Consider the following 25,951-nt stretch of genomic DNA (forward strand, 5'->3'; position numbering starts at 1 on the left):
ATAAGTGGTATAAACAGGGCTTTAGGCTGACACATTCCTTGACCATTCATTAGGTTGGGAAAGAAGATAAAGCCTAAGTGAAATGGGTGACGATATGGTATGTTGGTTGAACGCATGAATCAGTTGGATTTAGGATTAAATTCCACCTTCAGCACTTACTAGACAAGATTCTTAATCTCTCTATGTCTCATTTTTGAAATTGGAATGCTAATAACAGTTTCTGCGTCACAGGGTTGTTTTAAACATGAAATGAAACAACACATATAAAGCACTTAGCAAAGTGCCTGTCACAGAGTAAACACTCAATCAATGGTAGGTATTAACAGTATTATTATTAAATGTCCCCAGTCAGTTTTAAATCATGATGTTTTCATTGCCTAATTATTTACAGGCATCACAAAGCAACTCTCAGACATAGACTCTTTTTGGCTGGCTCTTTTCCCTGTGGACCAACAATTAGAATCCAGATCTGAAGGCCGTACCCTGCCTGCCCTTAAATTGCCACTAAGCCACATTTCAGAACTATTCTTGCAAATTAGTGTTAATGAGCATAGGGGAAGGGATCTTTTTCATATCATCATGTGGCAGGGGCTCCTCCTTCTCGATGCATTCCACAGCTGACAACAGCATTCAGAAACAGGCTCACACAGTTGTTACCAGGCAGGTAGATGTATAAACAGCATGGCCCTCAGCAGCATCACCAGCCCTGCCTTCGTGGCTCTGTCACTGAAGGCTGCCAGGAGGCCTCAGCCTGTTAAATATGCACCTGGCACATATGAACATCACATACATTCCTGCTCTTGCCTGAGCAGTCTTGGAAGCTAGAAAATGTTATGTTTCCTGGCTGAGTTTAGGTCACAGGCAACAGAATTGGCTCCACAGCAAATTGATTTACCAGCTTGCAAAAGTCAAAAGGGAAAAGGAAATGCTTCCCCTTGCCTCATCTATAGTTTGAGCCTTGGGTTCTGAAGTTTTGATTCTTCTGTAGCAATTTTTAATAGCTGATACTGAGTACCCACTATGTGCCAAGCACTATTCCAAATTCATGTATTGAGTTAATCTTCATAATAGTCTATGAGGTAGGTGGTATTACCCCATTTTACAGATGAGTAAACTGAGGCTCAGAGGCATTACATTACTTGCTCAAAGTCACACAGCTAGCATATGGCAGAACTGGCTCTGGTCTCAGTCAGTGCTTCGATTCGAACCACAAAGCTGTGCTGGTTTCACTACCCTAGACTGCCCTTCTACTGAGGGAAAAGTTTTCATTTCCTGAAAGTTTAAAAAATATTTGTCTTTATGTCTTTACTATAAGAGGTTTCCATGTGCCAGGGACACTATTTGAAGACTCCCTTTTTAAGAATTGTGAAATATAGCAACCACAGAGAAGTGGATAAAAGTTACACACTCGAATTATATGTACAGTTGATGCTTTGCTTCTGGAGCCCCAGCCTATCTGAGTTCCAAATGAGCTCATCACATTGTTCTCCCTAGTTAGCAAGAAACACAGTAAGCAGACGCAGCCTTTATTCAAGATTTTTCTTTAGCTATGTTGTTTATGAGATTAAACAATTTCCTTTCAATTCCTATTTGCAGAATTTTTATCATGAATAGATGTTGCATTTTATCAAATGCTTTTCTGTATCTACTTTGTTATTACTTTCTAACTTGATTGCCCTTGTGAAAATACTCTGTATTGTCCATTCCTCAGTATATAGTTAAGTTTTATACATGTTCCCTGTGGCATGAAAAGAATTTATATGTTGATGTTGTTTGTTGTAGTGTCTATGCATGTCCATTAAATCAGGTATGTTAATTATGTTGTTCAAATATTCTATATTGTTACTAATTTTTGTGTCTACTTGTTCTAATAATTACTGAGAGGGGTGTTAAAATATTCCAGGACAATTGTGGATTTCTCTATTTCTTCTTAAAGTTCTGTCAACGTTTTGCTTTATAAATGTAAAATTGCTGGGTTTTCCTGGGGGAATTAAACCTTTGATCATTTTGAAGAGTCCCTCTTTATCTTTAGCAATACTTTTGACCTTTATCTGAAACCGATAGAGCCAAATTTTTGGTTATTATTTGTAAACACAAATATTTTTGTATATAAAAATAATATTTGGTTATTATTTTTCCATTTTTTGAACTTTCAAATTTTCTGTATTTTTGTTTAAGATGTGTCTCTTATAACACACCTATATTTATCTTTTTTAAAACTCCAGACTTCGTCTTTTCCCTAGAGCATTTAGTTCATCTATATTTAAAGTAATAATGAATATATTTGTGTTTAAACCTACCATCTTATATGCTTTTTATTTGACCCACCTGTTTTTCTTTCTTCTCTTGGATTGATTTTTTTAAGTTATTCCATGTTTTTCTCTCTTTGTTTGGAAGTTATATCCTTTTCTACTGTTTTTTTGTGATGGTTACCTATCAATTATGACATAAATCCTTAATCTATTAAAGTCTAACAAAAATCTATACCTTTACTTTCCTCCAAGATATGCAAAGATCTAAGCATACCTTAACTACAGTTACTCTCATGGTCCTTATTACTATTGTGGTTGTATATTTTGATTCACTATAATATTAATATGATAAATATTTTTGACACCAGGAGACATTACTATTAATGTTTTATATAGCCAGTGTTCATATAAACTAACCCCTATTTCCGGATTTTATTTGCTTTTTATTCCTTGCTGCTTCTCTGAGGTTCCATGTGGGACAATTTTCTTCCTAACTAAAGAATATCCTTGAGAATTTCTTTTTGTGTGGGTCTGCTGGTAGCCCAATCTCTCAATTTTTTTTGGTCTAAAAATGTCTTTATTTTGCTTTCATTTTAGAAAGATAGTTTCTAGGCTGTCAGTTATTTTATTTCAGTCTTCTGATTTTCAATGTCGCTGTTGGAAAATTCGTTGTCAATCAAACAACTTTGTCTTTGGTTTTGTTTTTTTTTTTGGTGTTTGTCTGATTTTCTGCAGTTTTAGTCTGATGTGTCTAGATGGGAATTTATTTTTATTTATCCTGCTTGGGCTTCTAGAACCAGTGGATTGATTTCCTTAATTAGTTCTGGGAAATCCTCAGCTATTATCTTTTCAAGTTTTACCTATACACTCATCACTCTCTCCTCTCCTTTTGAGATTCCAATTAAATTATGTTAGACTTCACTGTATCCTTCATGTCTCTTCCCCTCTGTTCTATATTTTTTATTGATTCTGGTGCCTGTTGCTTTGTCTCTTCAAGTGCCTTCTAATCTTTTATTGTTTGCTGGCCATTTTGCTTGAAAAATTACTTATATAAATAACTTGAGACGTGGGATATTGTTAGCTTCCTTCGTCTCCTTTTATGAGACTCATGAGGGAGCTAGTAGTTCAGAGCCATGCAAACATAAACCTCGGGATTACAGTCTGTACTCTACCTTTGGAATGGTTCTCTTCAAGTTTACAATCTAGAACAGGGCTTGTTATGCCAGTATTTCTGCCTTTGGTGAGGTCTTAACTCTAACCAATTTTCCTTCAGCCACATGAGCCTGCCACACAGGTCTGTCTTAGCTGCCTCCTTTGGTTATTCCTTCGGGTAGCAGAGGAAGGTGGTAATAGACCAGGTTCTCCACCTGGACCTGACAGCTGTCGCCTACACCCTGTGTAGTTCACCAAAAGCATCTGTTCTTGGCATCTCTCCTGGACAAGCAAATGCGCCAAGATGGAAAGAGCCCTGGCTCATCTCCCTGAGCTCCAACCTCTTTCTTATTTGTGTTACTATCTTATAAGATCATTGGTCATTGACGCTTTTCAAAAGATGCTTTCATATATTTCTTTCAGCTTTTTTCTTTCCAGATGGAGGGTTAGTTTGAATCACCTAGTCCACCATTACTAGAAGCTAGAAGTCCTTCACACAGGCTTGGGTTTCTTTTGGTCATCATTTTCCTGCCAATACTTAAAAATCAAATTTCATATGAAAATCCAGACAATCTGGCACCCTGGGCTCACATATTAAAAAGGCAGTAATTGGAGAGAGTGAATGTCACCAAAGTTCCCACCATGCCCTGCTATCTAAACTAGCCCAGTCGAGGACTTGTTGCCTGTCTTGGTGGCGTCTGAATTTGCCACCACTGTACAAGCAATAATGTAGTAGAAGCAGCAAAATGATCTCAATATTGATGAGTACACATACATTTTACCTGGATAGTTATATATCCAGGGACCTGGACATTCTACTTTAAATTTTCTCTTTTTTTTTGAAATAGATTCTCACTACAAGGAGCTTGAAGACTGTGATGAAGGGCTGGCAGATTTGCAAGAGGAGCCCAGAACACTTTGGGAGTGAAGGGACTGAGAGCCTTCCTAACTTCTATTCCCTGAGACTCAAATTCTCAGCATGGACTGAGCTGGCTGTGACTAAGGCACAAACTATGATCCAGGAACTATCTCTTCTCAACCCAGCCCTCCCAGGGGTCCTCTGGAGCCTGGCAAAGCAGCTGTGCAAAGGAAGCCACAGAGCAGAGATGCTGAGACCCCAGCCCATCCTGGCTGAGAGGAGCCCTGAGAGAATGGGTTCTTTTCCTCTCCCACCTTGAGGAACTGCCAAGGCCTAGGCAAGGATCTTCAGTGGTCAGACGGTGGACGCCCAGCCCCACCGTCTCCTTTCAGGCCCACCCACGGAGATGCCCATGCTGGGGTGGTGATACCGCTTCTCCAGGGGAAATGTTAATAGTCTCTCTGCACTTCCCACAACTGTCACCCCACAACCCCACTTGATATAACCCATTACAGGTAGCATTGTGGATTCTCCAGCTTCTAGAGGGTACAGCCTTCCAAGGGGCGACTTTTGAGGACACAAATGGAGGTAGAAAGCCTGAAAGAGTGAATAGACTTCCCCCTACTCTGCAATTGCGGGGCTCAGGGGTTGCATCTGAGAACACTCTCAGAGGATGGGTTGGGTGCATTAGTGGTACGCCAGACTGAAGATGGGCACCCTGATTGCTATAATTTATTTTTCATAGGTGGGTGCACATCCCCATTTTTTTTAATAGCACATAGTATAGCACCCTAGTTAAGACCATGGGCTCTGGGACTAGAGTCTAGATTCAAACACCAGCTATACTACTTACAAATAGTAGGTCATTCAAATTCTCGGGGCCAAAGTTTTCTCATTTGTAAAACATGGATGGATGAGGACCTACCATATTGGATTGTGGTGAGAATTAGATATAACACACATAAAACACATAGCATTCTACCTAGCCAAATATAGGCAGGCACATGATACATGCTAATGAACACTATTATTATTACTCGTGGAAGCCTGGTGTGCTAGAACAGTGGGGTGGATGTGAGAGAACCAGCACTCTAGCCTCTACAGGCTGACCTTTGGTAGACAGTCAACAACCTCTCTGGCTTCTGCTTCCTTGCCCATAAAACGAAGTTCCTATTATCTTTTCTGATGAAAGGCCAGATAAAAAAAGATTAAGGATATCAGCAGTGTTCTCAGCTCTTTGAGTGAAAGATACCCAAAGGCTCCAATCAGAAGGAAGATCACTCTGAGTCAGTGGGACACCCTCAGCCCCGGGAAAGCCGGCCTGCCTTTGCCTGCCTTTCTGTTTGTGTGCACCGGGGCCCCATGTCTCCAGCAAGACGGAATGCAATCAGCTTGCAGTTGGACAAGACAATGCTGAAAACAGAAGGAACAGTTGTCACTACCCTTGGAACACATTCCTGAAGGGTGTATCAGTTTCTAAAGAAATTAGTTAGCAAGGATGGCTACATGGAGCGCGAGTAGCAGGAGTAAACTGGAAAGAAAGACAACTTCTGCTGGGAGGCTGCCTCAGGCAGACGGCGGGGGCAGTACAACAGGAGAGTCATTAACTCCAGGCCCTAAAACAATAGAAATGAGCCCTCTACTCAAAGAAAGATCCCCATGATATAAAGACCATTAGTGGAATTTATGGATGGTTAATACACATTTTATGCAGTGAGGGAGAGTTGCGTACACTTTGACAAAAGATCATGTTCTTTCGTGGACTTTGCCTTTAAGACGCAGCTGCCAGATAAACCTTAAGTATTTTAAGTATATTATTGACCTTTACCTTGTAATTGAAGTCGTGCTAGACTGTCTACCCACAATTTTAGCAAGCCTTCCTATGTTGGTAAAATCAAATTAAAACTTGCTTTACTTCATCCCCAGGTTATTTGGAATCTCTCAGTTTGACCAGTATAATTGTGCGAAGAAAACACAGCCCCAACACTGCGGAGTTGATACTGAGGTATGGTTTCTATGGAGATGCAAAATGAAACTGATTATCTTGTTTCTCTTTTTGTTAATTTTTCTGAGAAGCAGAAACAGGTCTTCAAAGGTCTTGGGACATTTGTCTGGGCTATCTTCTGCACTTTTTGTAATTTTCCAGAAGTAGGAAGGAATAGCAGAGGCCAGTCACCCCTATAAATCGTTCCTCAAGGGTCAGCATTACAGGGATTTATCTGGTCTGGAGGGAAAGTCAATCTTGCTCAGCAGATGTGGAAATAAGGATCGTGAGGGTTGTCAGCGCAGGAATTCTCAAACTTGAATGTGCACACAGATTACCTGGGAAGCTTGTCAAAATGCAGAATCTGATTCAGCAGGTCTGGAATGGGGCCTGAGACTCTGCATTTCTAAGAAGGAACCAGGTGATGCTGATGCTGCTGGTCCAAGGATGACCCTTTGGGTAGCAAGAATTTAAAGTGCTGACAAAAACAGTATAAATTATATCTGCTTTTAAACTTTTGCCCATTACAAGAACGATGAGTTCAATAATGACTGCAAATGCCGTACAATATTAGTATGAAAAATATGCTAACATAAGTCGAGGTCAGTGGCTTGATTCACCGATATAGAAATGCTCATGTGGTCAAAGACAGTCTAGAATGTACAGCTGGAAAATCTTAGTAAATCATCAAAGTATCTTAGCTTTTGTTGAACACCACACTGACCATCCTAACTGTAATTCCTGAGGATGTTACTAAAAACAAAGAACGAAAAGCAACAACAGACTTGTTGCTTCCAAGGGATGTGGGGCTCCCTGGGGAGTGGGTTTGAGGGTCACTGATAAAGCAGCTGAAATGCAACAGTGCCTTGTTACCAGCTCCTGGAAGCCCATTCATCGTATTCACCAGAATACGATGCCCAGGTGCTCCCTGGCTTTGTGCAACTGCATTCCAATATGCATACATTCCAAGTATTCACCAGGCTCTCTCACATTTTCCTTTTTCCATCCCATTTCTCCAAGAGTTCTTGCTTAATCTTTCTCCTTTCTCTTCCAACACAGTTATAGTGCTACTCATTTGCCAATCATTTGTATGCAATTGTTTTAAACAGCAAAAAGAAGGAAACTTCCTATAAGAAACCAAAAAGCTTTCGGGCAGGCCCCGTGGCTTAGTGGTTAAGTGCGCACGCTCCACTACTGGCGGCCCGGGTTCGGATCCCGGGTGCACACCGACGCACCGCTTCTCCGGCCATGCTGAGGCCGCGTCCCACATGCAGCAACTAGAAGGATGTGCAACTATGACATACAACTATCTACTGGGGCTTTGGGGAAAAAAAAACAAGGAGGAGGATTGGCGATAGATGTTAGCTCAGAGCCGGTCTTCCTCAGCAAAAAGAGGAGGATTAGCATGGATGTTAGCTCAGGGCTGATCTTCCTCACACACAAAAAAAAAGAAACCAAAAAGCTGAAACAAGAATTTAATTTCATGAACGCAAACACGCTCTAAGACATTTTCCTTTCATGTGTCGTTGCAAACAAAAGCCAGGGAGTTCAATCTCAGAAGGCCAATTTTGGAGGTTTCCAGAGATATTTGACACTTTTTTCTAATACTTTAAAATTCATCTATATACACAAACACAAACATGAATACAAGTGTAATTTTACATTTTACAAAATGTACTGTTTAGCCGAACTCATTTGGACGTATGCTTCATGAATGTGATCAGAAATTGTGCATAATGCTCAAAACCTATAAGGCAAGGGTCAGCAGATCACAGTCCTCGAGCCAAATCTGGCCTACTGCCTGGATGCTGTAGAGCCTGTGAAGTAAGAATGGGTTTTACATTTTTAAATGGTTAGGGGAAAAAAAACCAGAAGAAGAATATTTTGTGACATGTGAAAGTTATACAAAATTCAAATTTCAGTGCCCATAAATAAATTCACTAATTCATTTATGTGTTATCTGTGGCTGCTTTTGTGCTACAATGGCAGTTGAGAAGTTGCAATACAGATCATATAACTAGTGTTATATGTCGAATTGTGTCCCCCCCAAATTCATATGTTGGAGTCCTAACCCCCAGTACCTCAGAATGTGACCTTCTTTGGAGATGTAGTCTTTACAGAGGAAATCAAGTTACAATGAGGTCATCAGGGTGGGCTCTAATCCAATATGACTGTTGTCTTTATAAGAAGGGGAAATTTGGACACAGGCACGCATAGAGGGAAGATGATGTAAAGAGTTACAGAGAGAAGACAGCCATCTACAAACCAAGGAGAGAGGCCTGGAACAGATCCTTCCCTCACAGCCCTTAGAAGGAGCCAACCCTGCCAATGCCTTGATCTTGGACCTGTAGCCTCCAGAACTGTGAGACAATAAAGTTCTGTTGTTTAAGCCACTCAGTCTGTGGTACTTTGTTACATCAGCCCTAGCAAACTAATATAGCAAGCAAAGCCTAAAGTATTTACTATCTAGTGCTTTACCAAAAAAGTTTGCTAACGCCTACTCCATTGGACTAATTTTTTGCATTTAATACTTTGAAATCAGCAAGCACATGCCTCATAACCAGCAACAGAACTCCACAAATCCCCTCTTCAATGAGCCTACCCCTGGTCTCACACCCACTCTAGGCTTTAAGTCCTTTCTCTCTGGCAAATGAGCTGGGAACAATCAACCAATTGCACATTATCTTGGATAAAATAGGATTATTTAACAACCCCAACTCAGTACCTCTTGCTTCAAGCCAGGAGGGCAGCAAATTTGTTCCACAAGCTCCAAAGATTCTAAAGGATAGGAGGAATCAGAGAAGGAGAGGAGAATGGAGAGACAGGTAGAGAATCTCAACTTCATTTCTGAACCTTTCAGTACAGTATGGTATATCTAGAACACCATGTCACCCTGGCATCCTCTTATAAGACCAAGATCTATAGAAGCTGCCAGTTCTCTTGGGACATCTCCCATAGATCTAGTTGGCCCTCTGAGAATTTAAGGGAAGAAGATAAGATAAGACAGGTTAATTCCATTATAAAACAAATTGCTAATTAATCTGAGACTCTTTGATCCCTATTTGATCAGAAAACTGGTCTACATTACTATTAATAAAAATAATGGCAAGAACAATAATATTAATGACAACTAACATTTATTGAGCACTTTTTATGTGCTAGGCATTGTTCAAAACACTTTATATGAATTATTTCATTTAATCATCACAACAATCTTATGAAATAAAAGTATTTTTATCCCCATTTGACTGATAAGTAACTCAAGCTTAGAGAAATTAAGTTACCCAAGATTACAGAACTGGAGAATGGCAGAACTGGGCTAAAGACCAAGGATGTATGATTCCAAAGCCCAGCCTTTGAACAGTGGGCCATTTGGTCTCAATGGTTTGTGGAAAAACAAAACCTTGGTGCCCCCAAATAATTTTATCCTTCTGAAAAACTGACAGTGGTTTTGTCTTTTCCTGTCTGTATTAAGCATGTCTTTTATTTTGATGCTTTGACATCTTGGGTCCTTGCTGACACGGGAAGGGACTGCCACTCCCAGGATTAGCTAATTCCTAGAGATAGCAAACAGCTCCCCTGGGAGCACACCTTTCATATGCAGACCAACCAACCAAAGCCCAAACCCAGCTACCTCCTTTATGGGGCTCTCAAAGGGCTCTCACACTCAGGTCACTATTTCCTTGCCCTGATCACCTCATGGCCAGGTACCAGGCAACCAGGGACAGTCCCTATGCCCCCGAGCCTGCTGAAATTCTTCCAACTAGCTAATCCTAAAGCTGCTTACCCTGCCTCACCAGTTCCTTCCCATGGAAACCACAATAAAAGCTCTTTGCCACATTTCCCCCACTCCTTCTGCCTCGTAACTGACCCCGGTGCTTCCCTGTATGGGTGCCCACTCCTCTTGGGAACTGTGAGTGACAAGCTATCTTTTCAATGGCCATCATCTCCCAATCTGTTGGTCTCAGTATACCTGAATAATAATAAAATCTACATTTTAAAACACTCTCCTAGCCTCATCTACCTCCCATCCCCATATCATTAAGTTTGGAGTACACAGGCCTCAACCTACCAAACATGATGATTTCTACCAACAAAAATGCTTAGAAATGAAACCAAAAAAAGAAACATAAGAATTTCATAAACTTTTCATTGCTTTCTCTCCTGCCCAAGGTCTAAGCATTCCGGTACTGAAATGTTGACCTCCTGGAGTTTGTCACACCTCCCAGCATTCCCGGGAGGCAAAAACAAAGGATGGGGAATTCCTTCACCTACATCTTGAACAGGGTTTGTCATTCTGGAATTAGGGCAGTGTCAAACTTAAAATTGGCCAAGAGCAAACAAGGGAGCTAACTCAGCCACATTCTTCCCCAACAGCCCGTGCTCCCCACGGCAAAAAGGCACGACCATGGTGGGGAGCCCAGGCAGTGCCTCCTCCTCCTGATGCTGCTCGGGTGCATGGTCTAGTCCAGAGTCTTCTTCTGAAGGTCACAGACAATGTCCAGGTTCACCATCAGTATTCACTTGCCAAGATATGCTTTTATTTAGAGCAAAGCAAATGATTTACTATCCACCAAGAAAGGCACTGCTTCAGAGAAAGCCTGAATCTCTGCATTGGGTAGCTTTCTGCTGAAAGGCATGGAAACTTGATTGTCCTGTGCATCTGGGCTGGAACAAAGAGGATACTGGGAAAGCCAGGTCGTGCTGGCCACAGCTTGTCAAACCCATTCATATGGGGAGAGGAATTATGACCAGTGACCCTCTGTACTTGTGTGACCAATACAAATTCATTCATGCTCCCTTTTCAGGCTGAGTAAACAAGACCCAGCAAGACTCTGATTTGTGGACGTAAATAGTGCCAGGTTAACCAATAGCTGGTTAAGCATGTGCTTCGGGCTCAGCAAAGTAGAGACACCAAAATAAATAGCATCATGAGGAAAAAAAAGTCAAAATTTTGTTAGATTTCCTCACATTTATATTTAAAGCTAATTTTGTTTTTATTTTGAATTACATACGGGTAAGTGGGGAGGGGAAATACAATTGTTTCAGGGCTTCGGGTCTGTAAGCCTTAATCCAAAATTGACCCAAAGCCAACATCAAAGCATGACTCTTAGCTCTTCTGCTGCTTAAGGTCACTAGGTTCTTGGGATAAATTGGTAATGACAAGAAAGTCTTACAAGATTTGGTATAAAGGTCTCTTTTGTATATACTGCTGGAAACGGGGATTTGTCGGTGGGATTGATGAGTGGTGTACAGTGGCAGTCAGTGTCATCAAGGCACACACTTTCTCACAAGGCCCAGGGCATCCACAGCGTGAGTGGACAGGGTGAGTCCCTGACCTGAGCCAGCACACACTCAGTACCTTGAAGGCAGTTCTGATCCCAACAGAGGCCAAGGGAAAGACCCATTGTCATCAAAACTCTAAACAGCCCTGGCCTGTGATAGTCACAGCCCCTGGGAAGCATCTGCCAAATTCCCAGCCCAAGGGAGTTTTCCACACACTATCAGATGACCAGCCCACGAGGCATTCTCAGTTCCGGGGAAAACAATCCACAGGAACAGCAGAGCTTGCGTCCAGATTTCAATATCTAAGTGAGAAAAAGAAGGACTGTTTGCCCTGTGTTCTTTTTCCCCAGGAGGTAATTCACCTAAATGAGTAGAAATTTAGAAAACCTGTACATCGTTGCTTCTTTCTCAACTTTAATTCAGCTCCAAGTGACTCTGATTTGTGAAAACACAGCTGTACTAAATTCCTTTCTCCGCCACTAGAGGGAACTCTAACCCACCTGACCAGAACTTGTTTATTCCCTTTCTTTCTTTTTTAGAAAATAATAGTCATAGAACCAAAATTTTAAGGCTGAAGAATACATTGAGACATTATCTTGCTTCATTCTTTCCACTCTTTTCCACATTTAAAAATTATTTGAGTCTATGTGGTCATAGAGACTTCTAGAAAAGCACAAACCTGCCATCTTAATTGGGTAGAAGCACTCCCAGTTGAGAAATTGTCCTAAGAGTCAGTCTGAATCCCCTCCAGTTCAGCTTGAGTTTATTTCCTCAAATTACATATTCATTAGTTATGGAGAACAGCTGGTCATCTTTCTCTGCCTTGTATTATTCTTTAAATTCCTGCAGACCTCCAGGTCACGCCTCTCTTACAAGCAGAAGGAGCCAGCTCTTTAACTTGGCCATAGAGTTTACAGCCCAACACTTTTTAACCACGTGTTTCTTTTCTAAATTCTCTCTACATCACTCCACCCTTGCCCATATTTTCAAATTGCAGCAATACAGACTAAACTGAGGAGAAAAATAAAATGAAGTGTTTCCTTATGTTTTTCCTTACATATATGGCTATTAGTATATCCCTGTGCAGATGTTTTTAAATAGCAACATGTTTTTGGTATATGTTTATCTAGTATGATTCCAAAACCACATATACATATATATGTATGTATTTACATATATACACATCTATATACACACATATGCATACATACATATACCACACATATATACATACAAATACATACATAAATTTTCATCTTGTCATGCAAATTGAATGCCTAAGTGGATGTCCATTTATACCTCACTTCTGAATTCCATTCTGTTTCCAACTCGTCCACATCACATATATTTCAATTTCTAATTTTATTCTCCAAGTTTTTAACCACTCACTTCAGATCCCCTATTAAATATAAAACATAACCAGTATGGGGGCCGGCCCCGTGGCACAAACGGTTCAGTGCACGCACTCCGCCGCGGCAGCCCGAGGTTCACCGGTTTGGATTCGGGGCGCGCACCGACGCACTGCTTGGCAAGCGATGCTGTGGTGGCGTCCCATATAAAGTGGAGGAAGATGGGCACGGATGTTAGCCCAGGGCCAGTCTTCCGCAGCAAAAAAAGAGAAGGACTGGCAGATGTTAGCACAGGGCACATCTCCTCACAAAAAAAACAAACATAACCACCATGTATTTAGAACATCATTCTTTTAATAATGTTTAAAAACCTATTCATTGCTAATCAAATTAAGGTGAAGAAAACTGGTTGTTTTCAAAGCACTCACATTAATCCACATTTATGAGAGTGGTATAATAAAAAATATCTTTGGTCTTTGTCCCTGGTTCCCGGCACAGAGCTCCCAAAATCCTTTGAATTTCCAGAGTGACAGGAGTGTCTTTGTTAATCATAAGCCCCTTTCAAGCATACCTCAGTTTATGCTAATGAGGTGACTCTTGGGGGGACCCTAGATAGCTTCAGGATGAGGGCTGTCGCTGAGGAACCAACTAGGTGATTAAAGGGTTGGAACTTTCAGCCCACCCCTCAGCCCCTAATCTCCCCAAAAGGGAGAGGGGCTGGAGGTTGAATTCAATCACCAATACCCAATGATTTAATCAATCACGCCCTTGTAATGAAAGCTCCACAGAAACTCCTAAACAACAGTGTTCAGAGAGCTTCTGAGTTGGTGAAGACCTCAAGGGACTGTGCGAGTGGCACACCTGGAGAGGGCATGGAAGCTCTGAACACTCTTCCCCCCATATCTTGCCCCACGCGTCTCTTCCGTTTGGCTGTTCTTAAGTTGTATCCTTTATAATAAACCACTAACAGTACATTAAGTGCTTTCCTGGGTTCTGTGAGTCATTCTAGCAAATGATCAAGCCTGAGAGAGGGATCATGCAACCCCTGAACTTGCAGTCAAATGGGCAGACACGTGGGAGCCTGGGCTCCCCATTTGCAGCTGTTGTCTGAAGTGAGGACAGTCTTGCAGGACTGTGTGTGTGCCAACTCAAGGTAGTTAGTATCAGAATTGAATTGAACTATTGGGCAACCAGTTGGTATCCAGGAATCAGAGAACTGGTTGGTGTGAGAAAAAACCTCTCAATAAGTAACACAAACAGAGGCTCCAGGTACAGCCTTGCATTCAAGCACAAGTAAGAAGAAATTCTCTCTCCTCTGGACTTCAAGTGCTAGTATGGACAACATGAGTTTTGTTATAAGAGCTAGGTTGAATCTCCAATCCAGAAATTACTGGCTCCCTGGGTCTCAATGGTTCCCTGACTCAGTTTCCTCACCTGAAAAAGCACCGTGATAATTCTACTCTGGGGCCATTGGACCAATTAATAAGAGAATGGACATATCTAAAGTAGCTAGAATGGTGCCTGGCACATTGTAGGGACCTTAAAAATGGCAACTGATTTCATTCAAACCCTCAATCATGGGGAAAACCTTATGGTAGCTCCAAGGTTCATAGTGAGCACAGAATATTTTAGTTTCCTGTGTGATGTAATCAGTCTGAGATATTCCAAAGTCACACTGAATATTTCATTCATTTGGCAAAATTGTACTGGGCATTTACCATATGCCAGGTGGTATTCTGTGCACTGGAGATACATGAAAAGAACTAATTCCTAGTCTCCTGGTACTTTCATTCTACTGGGTGGAGACAGACAATAAAACATACAAGTGAATAAATACGTGAGATGGGGATATGTTATGGAGAAAAGTAAAGCAGGGCAATGGAGATAAGCTACAAGGGCTATTTTGTATACGGTGGCCAGGGGAGCGCTCACTGAGAAATGAGAGGGCACGCTATCAGAGGGAAAAGCATTCCAGGCAGAGGGAACAGCCATTGTAAATGTCATGAGGCAGAGTGTTCTTGGCATGTTCATGGAACTACGGCTGGAGTGGAGAGAGAAACAGGATGAGAAGTAGGAGATGAAGTCAGAGGGAGAAGGGGGCCATTTCCAGTAGGGCATTTGAGACCACAGTAGGAGCTTTAACTCTGCTCCGAGTGAGATGGGGGAGCTCCTGGAGGACTTTAGCAGAGCAATAGGTGATCTAACATTTTTTTTTTTTTTTAATCCTTCTGGTTGCTGTGCTGAGACTAGGGTGCGGGTAGGGAGTGGGCAATAGGAAAAGGAAGGAAACCAGTTAGGAGACTACCTAATAATCTAGAGGAGGGAACAGCAGCTTGGCCCGGGTGGAAATGGTGGAGGTGGTGAGATGAGGCCAGACTCTGGTTGCATTTTGCAGGTCACGTTGATAGGATTTGCTGTTGGGTGTGGGATATCAGAGAAAGAAAAATGGAGTCAAGGATGAATCCTAGGATTTTGGCCAAACCCACTGGAAGGCTGGAACTGCTATTTACTGAGATGAAGAAGACACTGAAAGAAGCAGATTTGGCGTGGAATAGGGGAAGGCTGGCAGGAGTTCAATTTTGCATATGTCAAGTTGGAGATGCCTAGAAGACATTCAGGTGGAGTTCAGCGGAAAACTGGAGAGACGAGTCTAGAGGTCAGCGGCCCATGCTTGCAAGAACACTGAAAACAGATGTTGCCCTATCTACAATTTTGAAGAATTCAAGGTCCTGCTTGCTAGGGCTTCACAATTCATCTAACTCTTTGCAATTCAACGTGTGGCTCCTGGACCAGCAGCACAATATTACCTGGGAGCTTGTTAGAAATGCAGACTCTCTGGCCTTCCTCGGACCTAGTCAGCATTTTCAGTTTAACAAGATCCCCAGGTGATTAAACATTAAAGTTTGAGAGGTACTCGTCTAATTAGAACCATCTGGGAAGTTGTTTAAAACTATAGGGCGCCCCCCCCCGACCCCCGCCACCCGGAACAATAAAGTACATTGTCTGGGAGTGGATCCCGGGCATGAGTATTTTTCCCAAGCCCCCAGTGGTTCTGATGTGCAGTCTGGGTTGGAACCACTGATCTAACCCTTCACTCCCGGCATCTTCCTTCTGTACTAGGTTTATATTGCTGGTGCTCTTGGAAACCCATCTCTGAAGAGATGTGCAGATCTAAGATAGCATGAAGGTATGCAACTAGAGTGACCAAGTGTCCTGGATTATTGGGAACAGTCTCACATAATTATTATTAGTGCCCCCTTCACACTCAAAAGTATCCTGGTTTAGATGATAAATTATATGCTCTCCCTATATAAACAAAATGTCACTGTGCTTTATATTTCTGGACTATAAAGTCGTAATAAGAGCAGGTAGAGCAAAATGACAGATGGCCTTTGGTTTGACAGAGGAATCAAATATAGAGGGACTCCTGGTGCTTAGATATTAGTCCTGAGAGTCTTCTGGGCACAGCTTATCAGAAATACACCCATCAATTCCCTCGATTGTAAGGATCAGGGAGAATGGGTCTCCTTCCAGGGTTGGGGTGGGATGGGGTGCAAGCATATCTTGCAGTTAAAGTACCAGGGCCAGCTGTTCATTAGCCAGAAGCTGATTATCAGTCTGTGATTATCCCAGCCCTTAGCAAAACTTCTCCTTTCTTTTCCTTCTGGATCAGTTATTGTTCATCATCACCCTCAGGCTCAAAGGGACAAGGAAAGAAGGTGAATAAAACGTTAATTCAGCAGCCCTGCTAATAAACTTGGTGGGAAAGAAGATGCAAACAATTGAACTGTTTCTGGTTACCTGTGAATTTAAATCCTGTTGGCTCTTCCCTTTCTGCAAATTACTACCAGCTGGTTTGAGGGCTTAGTGAAGGCCTACTGATTGCCAGTAAAATTAAAGTAATCTTGTATTTTTAAAACTATGTAATCTTCCAGAAATAGGCCTTGGAAGCTTTCCCTCCTGATTTACCAAGAACACAGAGTGAGGGCAAGGCAAGCACCTTCTCATCTTATCTGAGCCTTCTTCACCTTCTTCTTCTCCTCACCACCAATCCCTAGGTGCATACAGATAGTATTTTTCCAAAAATATTTTTGGATGTCAGAAGAAATTATTTTACGTCAACTTAAAACAAATAGTATAATCACTGTTATACAAACAGACCTAAATGGAAAAATCTATAAGCGGAGTAGAGACTTGTGTGCATATAGTTTGTATCACAAGTTTTCCTAATTGCATCACTGGGACAGTTATGAATGCTTCCACGAGGCAACCACAGCATAAATGTTTAAAACATGTTCTGTTCACATGTGTTTAAAGTGTCTGAAAAAGAAACTATCCATGTGTAAAGGCCAACAGCCAGATGCTGATAAGCTAGTTGAAGGGAACGCTCTAGTTCTCTGGTTAAGTAACTCGAACGTAGATGGGTATTGAGTTAGGGTGGGTAAAACATTAAAAAATACCTGTTGAATTGGCATAAGATTATCAGCGGGATCTCTGCAGATTAGAGAGGTACTTTAATGGGTGTCTGCGTGTGTGGGGGGTCGGGCGTGGGTTAGTATTTGTTCTCTGCTTTCGGGCTGCAAATCACAAGAAGCTAAAAAGGCAGAAGCATTCTCCCTGCTGCTGAGAAAGCAGCAACACAAGCTGATGTGTCCCTGCCAGGCCCTGGATCAGTACGAACACTAGCAGCTCGAGGGGAATGCCTTATCTTTGATCTCCGTTAACAGTTAACCAAAGGTTTTTCCTTCCAGAGCTCTTTGAAGGCAGAAGCAGGTGGCCCTGGATAGCAATGCTGTAAGGAGGCCCCAAACGGTCAAACGTAAGGGCCTAGGTATAGTTCAGGTAGGCCTACTGGGAGAATCTTCTTCCCTTTCCTTAGGGGTTTAGATGTCTTAAAATCTTGCTCTGTATCTTGACTTAAATATCTTATGCAATATAGCTTAAGTTGGTGAAGCAATGACATATGGTATTATAATAAGGAGTTCTATCTTAATATAAAATGTTTAGCTAGAGCATGTGCTAAATACTCTGAGGGCCCCATAGCCAGGTCTGGGAAAACCGTCACTTACTGTTAGAAAGGGAGGGAATTGCAATCAGAAGAGCCCTATCAATGAAGGCATTCCCCAACCATTCAAAATGGCCAACTCTTTAAACCAACAGGATGGAAAATACACAGTAATGGCGACTAAAACAACCGTTATTTACGTTTCCTTTACCCACGGATTAAAGTATATACTGACCACACAACCCTCAAGTAGCAGGCCTGGGGAGGATTTCAGCTTCAAAGGAAGCCTTAACAAAAAAGTGGCCCCACTTGGCTTTTGGAGACCACCTCAGAGATAGACTCATATGAGCACAGGCTTGTTTTCACACACATCTAATGGCCTAGATGTCATACTTCGACAGTCAGTGTGGAAGGTAAATAAAAATAAGCAAATATCATAACCACTTACCCCGTGCAAATAGGGAAAAAAATGTTGAGAAAAAATAGCCTCGAGTCAGAGTGAGTCAGAGCTGGTGAGGCCAGGAATATCATTCCTCACCGCATGCGTAGCTCTGGACTTGCAGGCCCTTGCTTTAGTCTCGATTCCCAACATGAGATGTAGGAGAGTTTTATATGGAAAGAGACGGCTAGCCTCCAATTCTTGCATGATTTGGTACTATCTTGGGTGAAATGTACTCACTAAAGAATTATGTTGGCTGAGCGTGGCCCATCCCTGCATGGAAAGCCTGTGATCTTGAGGAGGAAGGGCCAAGGACTTGATGGTGGCCTCGTGCTCTGCTCCTTCATGCTCTTGGTGACCCTGACAGCAGCTCTCGGCCTCCCAGGCCTCTAGTTCCCCATCTGGGATGATTTTAATCCAGACAGATCTTCTGGTTAAGGGTCAGGTGTAAGGATGTATGGCACCATTTTTATCAAGTTCTTTGAGACTCTCCAAAGAAAAATACTATGAAAAAAAAATCAAAACACTAAACTACTGACAAAGTAAACCCTCTCTGATATCTTATTCCATCCAGGGCACAGCTATGGCAAATTATAACCAGAAATTCTGAGTAACTCTAAAATGAGAAGCAGTGAGTGTTTCTTTTGAAGTGAAGCACTGCAGACAGAACCAGTGCTTTCATCTCAAGGAATCATCTCATCAAAGACCCTGCTTCAAAACCCAGGTTGAAGGAAAGACCAAGGAGGCAGGGGCAGCCAGCAGTGTAGCTGGAAGTACCCAACTTGCATTGGGTCCTTTCTGGTATTAATTAATATTGCCTGGAGCTTTAATGAATATGGGAGTGGGGAGGCTTATGCTTGTGCTAGTTATTATTTTTCTAAGTGACTTCTTAATTAGCTCTATTGTTGACAACAAGAGGGGGCTTTGCCAAACACAGGCTAGCCTAGCCTTGTCGGTGGCCTCCCTTAATTTTAAATTAGGGTCTCTCCTCTCACAGTGGGTGCTACAGCAATCCCAGAGAGGAAGCCCAGAGTAGCATCTATTTGGCACTTCAAGGTCATGGTCTGACCCAGTTTTCCAAACACCTGGGGATACACCGTTTACATGAGCATAGTCAAGGCTCTGAGGATTTTGACCAGTTTGACTCGAACTCAAAATTACCTTAACTTATCTATACAAGGTGTCCTTTCTTGATGTCACCACAATTAAGAAACTAGTCAAGAGAGGAAAGTCGTTCAGAAAATGCTAGTCTAAACTCATCATAGATGCTAGAGAGCAATTTTCCTGTTTCAAACACTGCAAAGAATGAATTCAATTTGCCTGGAGTCACTCCAAACTTATCCTTCAGCTGGAGCTATCAATATGGAATTTATTTTCCAGAAAGTAAAATCACCCCTACTAAAAGCCCAGAGGGGCTCCCTGTATTTGCCAGGAGCAATGAGACACACAGTGCTGGGAGCACAGCTCTGCTTTGGTACCTGGGGCTCCTGGTCATGACCGCTGGGATCCCTCTCGTAGCTCTCTGCATACAGTCTGATGGTGGCCCGCACACCACTGGAGGAACTGAGCCGGAAGATGAGCCGTGACGCATCTGAGAAAATGATCCTCAGGCCCTGAGACCAAGAACATCCAGAATGGATCAGTGAAAAAACGAATACACAGGTAAAAATAATTAATACCTACTTTGGAGATCAGCATATTTCTATGATCTAAAGACACTTGGGGTCATGACAACTTGTAATTGGCTCTTGACACTCACCGAAGCACAACAGTGAGGTGAACCCAGAAGCTACTTAAAGTTATCCATTTGTCTCTTTATTCTATTTCTGTTGCCTTGTGGTTAATGCTGGGATGGGGTGAGAAGCAAAACTATGAACAGATGCTCAAGTTCCCTTGGTCTGGTGATGCGGAAACGAGAAAGAGGCAGAATAACAAGGATAAGATGACATTTAATAAATGTCCCTGGGACAAAATTATTCCCTTATAAACCTGCTGGATGCAACGGGGGTAGGGAATTTATTACAGCAAGACAAATTACCTGTGTTAAGGTTATCCCCATGTGATGTTAAGCTTTGCTTTAAGTTCATCTTCTCTTCGTTTCTTTCCTCGTTCCCACACTCCTCTGGTAGCAACTGAACCCTACAATGAAATGCTCAGGGCTGGATCCTCAGCTGGGTTCTGAGGGTTCCTGTGGACATCCTCACCCTCTTGGCTCTCTCCTTCCTTCTTACTCGTAAGACCTGGCCACCAGGGCGGGGTGGGGGCAGAGCTGTGGCAGCATCTCAGTGCTGCCCAGTATTAATTTGTCTTTTAGCTCAGAACATTTCCATTCTCTGTGCATCTCTTCTCATTAGTGGCAGGGATATTTGAAAAATATGACCATAAGACTATATTGTAACTTTTGTTGAAGAAAATTTGTTTTCTTAAGACAACTGATAAAGTCATTGTGATAAATAAGCATATTGGCAGGGGCCAGAGGAAAGAAAGGAGGGAACAAAATAATATATCTGGTCATTCATTATTTCTGAAAGAGCCAAAGTCTCAGGCAACTTTGATATCAGACATTCTCCCTAAGAAATTTACCCTTGAAACTTCTCTGGCCTTAAATCTTGGTTGTTAAGAATAAGCCGTTATTAAAACATCATACCTGTCTTATAAATCTGACTGCCAATCCCTTATCCCACCCTGATCTGCTGGGGGGCACTATGATTCCATCTGAATGGATTTTTGCTTTTTAAGTTTTGTAGAAGTATTTTGTTCTAATCCCAAAACAAAAACTCTTAGTCTCTTTTGTAGCGGTTCAATGTCTGCCACAATTTGTGTAACAAAAAAAGAGCCATCTCCCTTCCTGGCAACCCATCACTCTATGATACTAGCTTTGCAAACAGGATGATGTGATCCAGGATTCATTCACTGGGCAAACATTTTAGAATAGCCCTTATGGATCAGGCACTGGGCTGAGCCCTGGGTATATGAAGATCAAGACACAGGACTTGCTCTCCATAAGCCCGGAGTAGTCATTGTAATTGCATTACAATGAACAGAAACCATTTTCTTAACCACCTTATGCTACTAGAGAAGTGCGTAGTTATAAAACTCCAAATGGAGTAAATGAAGCAATTCTCTACTATCCGAAAAGTATGGTATACCAAATTATGTTCAAATTGACAATGAGGCCCCAAAGTTTCCACAACTGCATTCACAGTCATGGTTTACAAACCCTTTTGAAGCTGTCATTTCTGTTTAAGCCTACCTGTACATTGTCACTATATGTGGAACACATGAATACGTAATTCATTGCTCAGGACTATGGGTTATCCATAAATTGGAGAAAGCAATAGCTAGGGCTGAAACCCTCAACCATCTATTGTTGCAGATTCCAAACTACTTGAGGCCACCTCTTCTGATGACCTCCCAGAGTCAACCCTTTAAGGTAGCTCCCATTACACAATTAATGTAATCAATTAATTAATCCCAGATTAGTTTCTGGCCAGTGGGAGCTATTTAAGAACTCAGGCCATAACAAACCATCAACATGTATTATCAGCTCATAACTAAGCTGTTTCCAGTGAAATTATGGTATTTTTTTTCCCAAGGGTAGCCATATCTTTGTACTCATAGAAGATTGGTTAGAATGTATATCTGGTAGCCTGGAATAGATTTTGCACTTGAAAGGATGATAAAGGAGTGCATAGCACACACCAGGCTGTTGGAAATAGTCCAACTTCTCTCTTTCCTAAGGAACCAACCATGAGATCTTAATAGAGAATCCGTGTTACTTTGTGAGACCTCCAGGTGGGAACACAATTCTCCTTCTCCACATGGAACAAAAATTTTTAGACCCAGCCTCATTCTGTGCTGCAACAACCCTAGTGCCATGTCTGTTGAATGTCACTTTCATGTGTGAATAGTTGTAGTGGATTGCTTTGGGGTCTGAATGTTCCTCCAATGAACTTAATGAATTCTCAACCTGAACATGAGCCATGTTCTCTCCAGCATGTATCATCACCTACTATCAATTAAATTATGAGGTCAAAGTTACCACTGACCAAGGTTTGCCAAGTTTCCAAATGTTCCGTAATTCCAATAAAAGAATACCAATAGTATACTTTGCTTTTCTTATTTTTTAGGTTAAATCAGGGGTTGGCAATACGGTTTGTCCACCAAATTTGACCTGCCACCTGTTTTTATAAATCAGGTTTTATTGAAACGTAGCCACGCCCGTTCACTTATGTATCGTCTATGGCTGCTTTTGTGCTACAGTTGCAGAGCTGAATAGTTATGGCCTAGACCGTCTGGCCCACAAGGGCTAAAATATTTACTATCTGGCCCTTGACAGAAAATGTTTGCTGACTCCTGGTATAAACCATTACATTATCTACAACATGGAATACTTACCCTTCAACTCTACCCCAGAAAATAGAAAATATAAGCATCTGCCTTATCAAAATTCCAGTAGAGAGAAATTATGAAGACTGGTACAAGGGTGTCCAATCCATCCATTCCCCAGGTATTCCAGCATCTAGCCATAGATTCATCGGGACATATATTTGGCCCGAATCAACTTACTTCTGACCACCTACTCATGACAGAAATGGATTTATTAAATTACATTTTAGTTTTATATCCTCACTTTTATTGCAGGGTCTACAAGGCATTGTCTTATAAAATCCATTTTTGCAGTCAATATAGGAATATTGTTGGAGAGTGTATGAAGCTCCACATGAGCTATTTCCTCAAAAGCCAAGTGTTAGGAAAGCCCTTCCTTCCCTGAGGACCTGGTATTCTTTTGTCTTTCTGACAATTAGAAGTTTCTAATTAACCACAGTTCTCTTTTCAATATGGCTGCCAGGACACTTAATGCCAGATTTGAGGTTCAGCCCAAGTGGATCTTTACACAATGCATAACAATGAGTTTTCTTCTTCTGTTCTTGACTTTCTACTCTTATTTATATTTTCCCTACTCTTGATTTCTGTTTCTTATTTACATTCTAACAATTTCATTATGTGTGTCTTTGCTGCCACAAATCCTCTTGAAGAAACAAGGCCCAGTGTAAATGAATAAAATAAGTTCCCATCACAGCCTTAACCCCGAAGTATTAGAATTGCTGAATTATGCCTTTGGGTCCTTCACTGGCTGATAAGCTCTGGGAGGGCAAAGCCTTATGTTCCCTATTCACCATTTATCCACATAGCCCAGGACAACACCGGGCACACGGTAGGCCCTCTGTAATGTTGAATGAATGTTACCATATGATCAAAAACTGGAGTGAGCGCCACTGGAAAGCCTCCCTCCACATTTAAGGAGGACTCACAGGGCAAATGAAAACATACTCCTATTCTCCATTGGCGAACTAGGGCTAATGATTTACCTTGAAGGGTAGTTGTGAAAGATACTATATCTACTCATCCTTCATTGTTAGGGCAAGGGTCAGTTTTGGCTAAAAACAATAGAGTTGAACCATGATAAGTCCCCAGTTGTGTGATCTTAGACAAATCATAAGCCCATTAATTGCAAACTTTGCCACACATTGGAATCAGCTGGGAGATCTTTAAAAACTATTGATACCTAGCCCTTACCCCAGACATTGTGATGTAATTTGTATGGGGTGTGACCTGGGCTTCGAGATTCTAAAAACTCTCCAGGTGATTCTAATGTGTAGCCAAGTGTGGACACCATTGTAGCAGCCTCTTTTCTCTGGGTCACCTGCCTTGTGTATCAAGTGACTGACTATACTACACGTCAGTCTCAAGAAAGAGCCCTTTAAGATCTAAGGTTTCATGCATACACTACCATCGGACTGGGATCTTAGGAGGGCCATAACACAGGTGGGCTAATTCAACAGCATCTTGCTGCTGAGTCCTGAGAGCCTCCTCCTCGTGCCTTGTCAACAGCAGAACCAATAGAAGTACCTCCTTTTGAACCATCTGACACTAACTGTTTTTAGCACAATCTCCTCAGGAATTCCTGAAGCAACAGTGAAGGACTCCACGATATGTCCATAGCCACAGCAGTGATAGTAGCCAGCATGTCTAGGATGACACAACAGACACAAGCTCAAAGAAGGAAGAAGACGCCCTCTTCCATTAGAAGGTAGTATTAATTACGGGGTGGGGATATCGAAAGGGCACTTCAGTTCCAGCCTAGCATTTTTCTTCCCTTTGAGAGCCTGTAGTCACATGCCTCGGTGACATGGCTGGGGTTTTGCCCTTGTTTGCTTTGTCCCAGTGAAGGATTGTTAAAGGTATCTCCACTGCAGGTATCTCCACACGAAAATCCCCAATCTGTTTCCAGTTCTCACGTAGCATTTCTCTTTCTCCCCAGATTTGCCCCTTCTTTGGTTTGCTGTCCATGGAGAGTCCGTTTGGAAATGATACAGGAACAACAACTGGAGAACGCGGGCTAGAATTCTGGCTTGGCCGCTTACGAGCTGGTGGTCTTGAGTAAGTCACTTAAGCTCTCTAAGCTTTAGTTTCCTAAGAAGTGGATGAAAAATGATACAGCCTGGCTTACTGGGTTTTTGTGAGCATCAGATCAGAGAATATATGTGAAAAGTGCTTTGAAAATTATAAATCACTATCTAAATATTATTATTATTATGTTATGCTTTTCATGAAAATGGTGCTATGCTCTAAGTTGTCCAACCTTCCAGATTTTGCAAAAGATAGCCAAATGAAGCCTAAATGGTGATGGTTTGTGGTGCAATGATACATACTTATTTAGTTTTAAATTAGGCAAAATTAAGATTTATTTTATTTTAAGGACTTTGCCATGACCTCTGAAATCACTGCTAAACTCATGGATCTGTTACCATTTATCTTCTCTGAACCTCCCACTGAACTGGCTTCTTTGACGATAAAATACTCCTTCCAAATTGGTCAGTTTAGACATTAGGGTACTGAAGGAAGGACTTCAGAGTCATCCAGGCCACTTCCTCCCTTTACTGAAAAGAAAGGAGAAGTTAACAAAAAGTGCTTGAGGTCACATCTAGTAAATGGAGGAGCCAGGACTTCAGTCTACGTCTTCTGACTCCAGGCTTATGATGTGAGGTTGAACCGTGTGAAACTGCTGATAGTCATACATTGCTTCTCGTGTGAAATATGTGGACAATATCTCATATGTTTTGTATGGTCCCTCAAACTGGCACAGAGCCTCATGTAAAGTAGGTACCTGATAAATGTTTCATAAATGAATGTTGGTTTATTTGTTTGTTTTTTAAGCCGTGTGTAAATCAATGCAGGGAAATCTGCAAGTTGCTAAATACACACAGAGCTGCCAGATGTTAGTCTGGAGACTACAGGACACGTTGCAGCCAGGCGGGGAAGGAGGAACTGTACATTACCAACAGTTATTTGGCAGCATCTGACCTCGTCAAATACCGACACGGGATGAATTCCAGAGGAAAACAACATCTGGCCCTGAAATCTAGTACAATGTCGCATCTCCAGTCAGTTGACCACACCAGGCATGTGAACCTGGAGACAGGACAGGCTTGGAAGAGACTCTGCAAGCCTAACTCAGATGTTATCTCCCACAGGAAATCCCAACGATTTATCTGGAAGGCTTCAAGGTAAAAATATTGCTGTGTAACATCTGAACCATATTTTGTAGAAGAAAGCATGTA

General features: G+C 41.8%; 1 protein-coding gene across 1 annotated transcript in view; it reads right to left on the bottom strand.

Moving 5' to 3' along the window:
- The window catches only part of PGM5 (phosphoglucomutase 5), a 174,738-nt gene that overhangs the window by 13,268 nt on the left and 135,519 nt on the right, over nucleotides 1–25,951 (bottom strand). Inside the window, exon 10 of the mRNA XM_058565304.1 lies at nucleotides 19,805–19,939. Coding sequence (XP_058421287.1) covers nucleotides 19,805–19,939 — 135 coding nt within the window. The remainder of the gene's footprint in view (nucleotides 1–19,804; nucleotides 19,940–25,951) is intronic.

Source organism: Diceros bicornis, chromosome 22 (assembly GCF_020826845.1).
Source record: "Diceros bicornis minor isolate mBicDic1 chromosome 22, mDicBic1.mat.cur, whole genome shotgun sequence".
Taxonomy (NCBI): domain Eukaryota; kingdom Metazoa; phylum Chordata; class Mammalia; order Perissodactyla; family Rhinocerotidae; genus Diceros; species Diceros bicornis.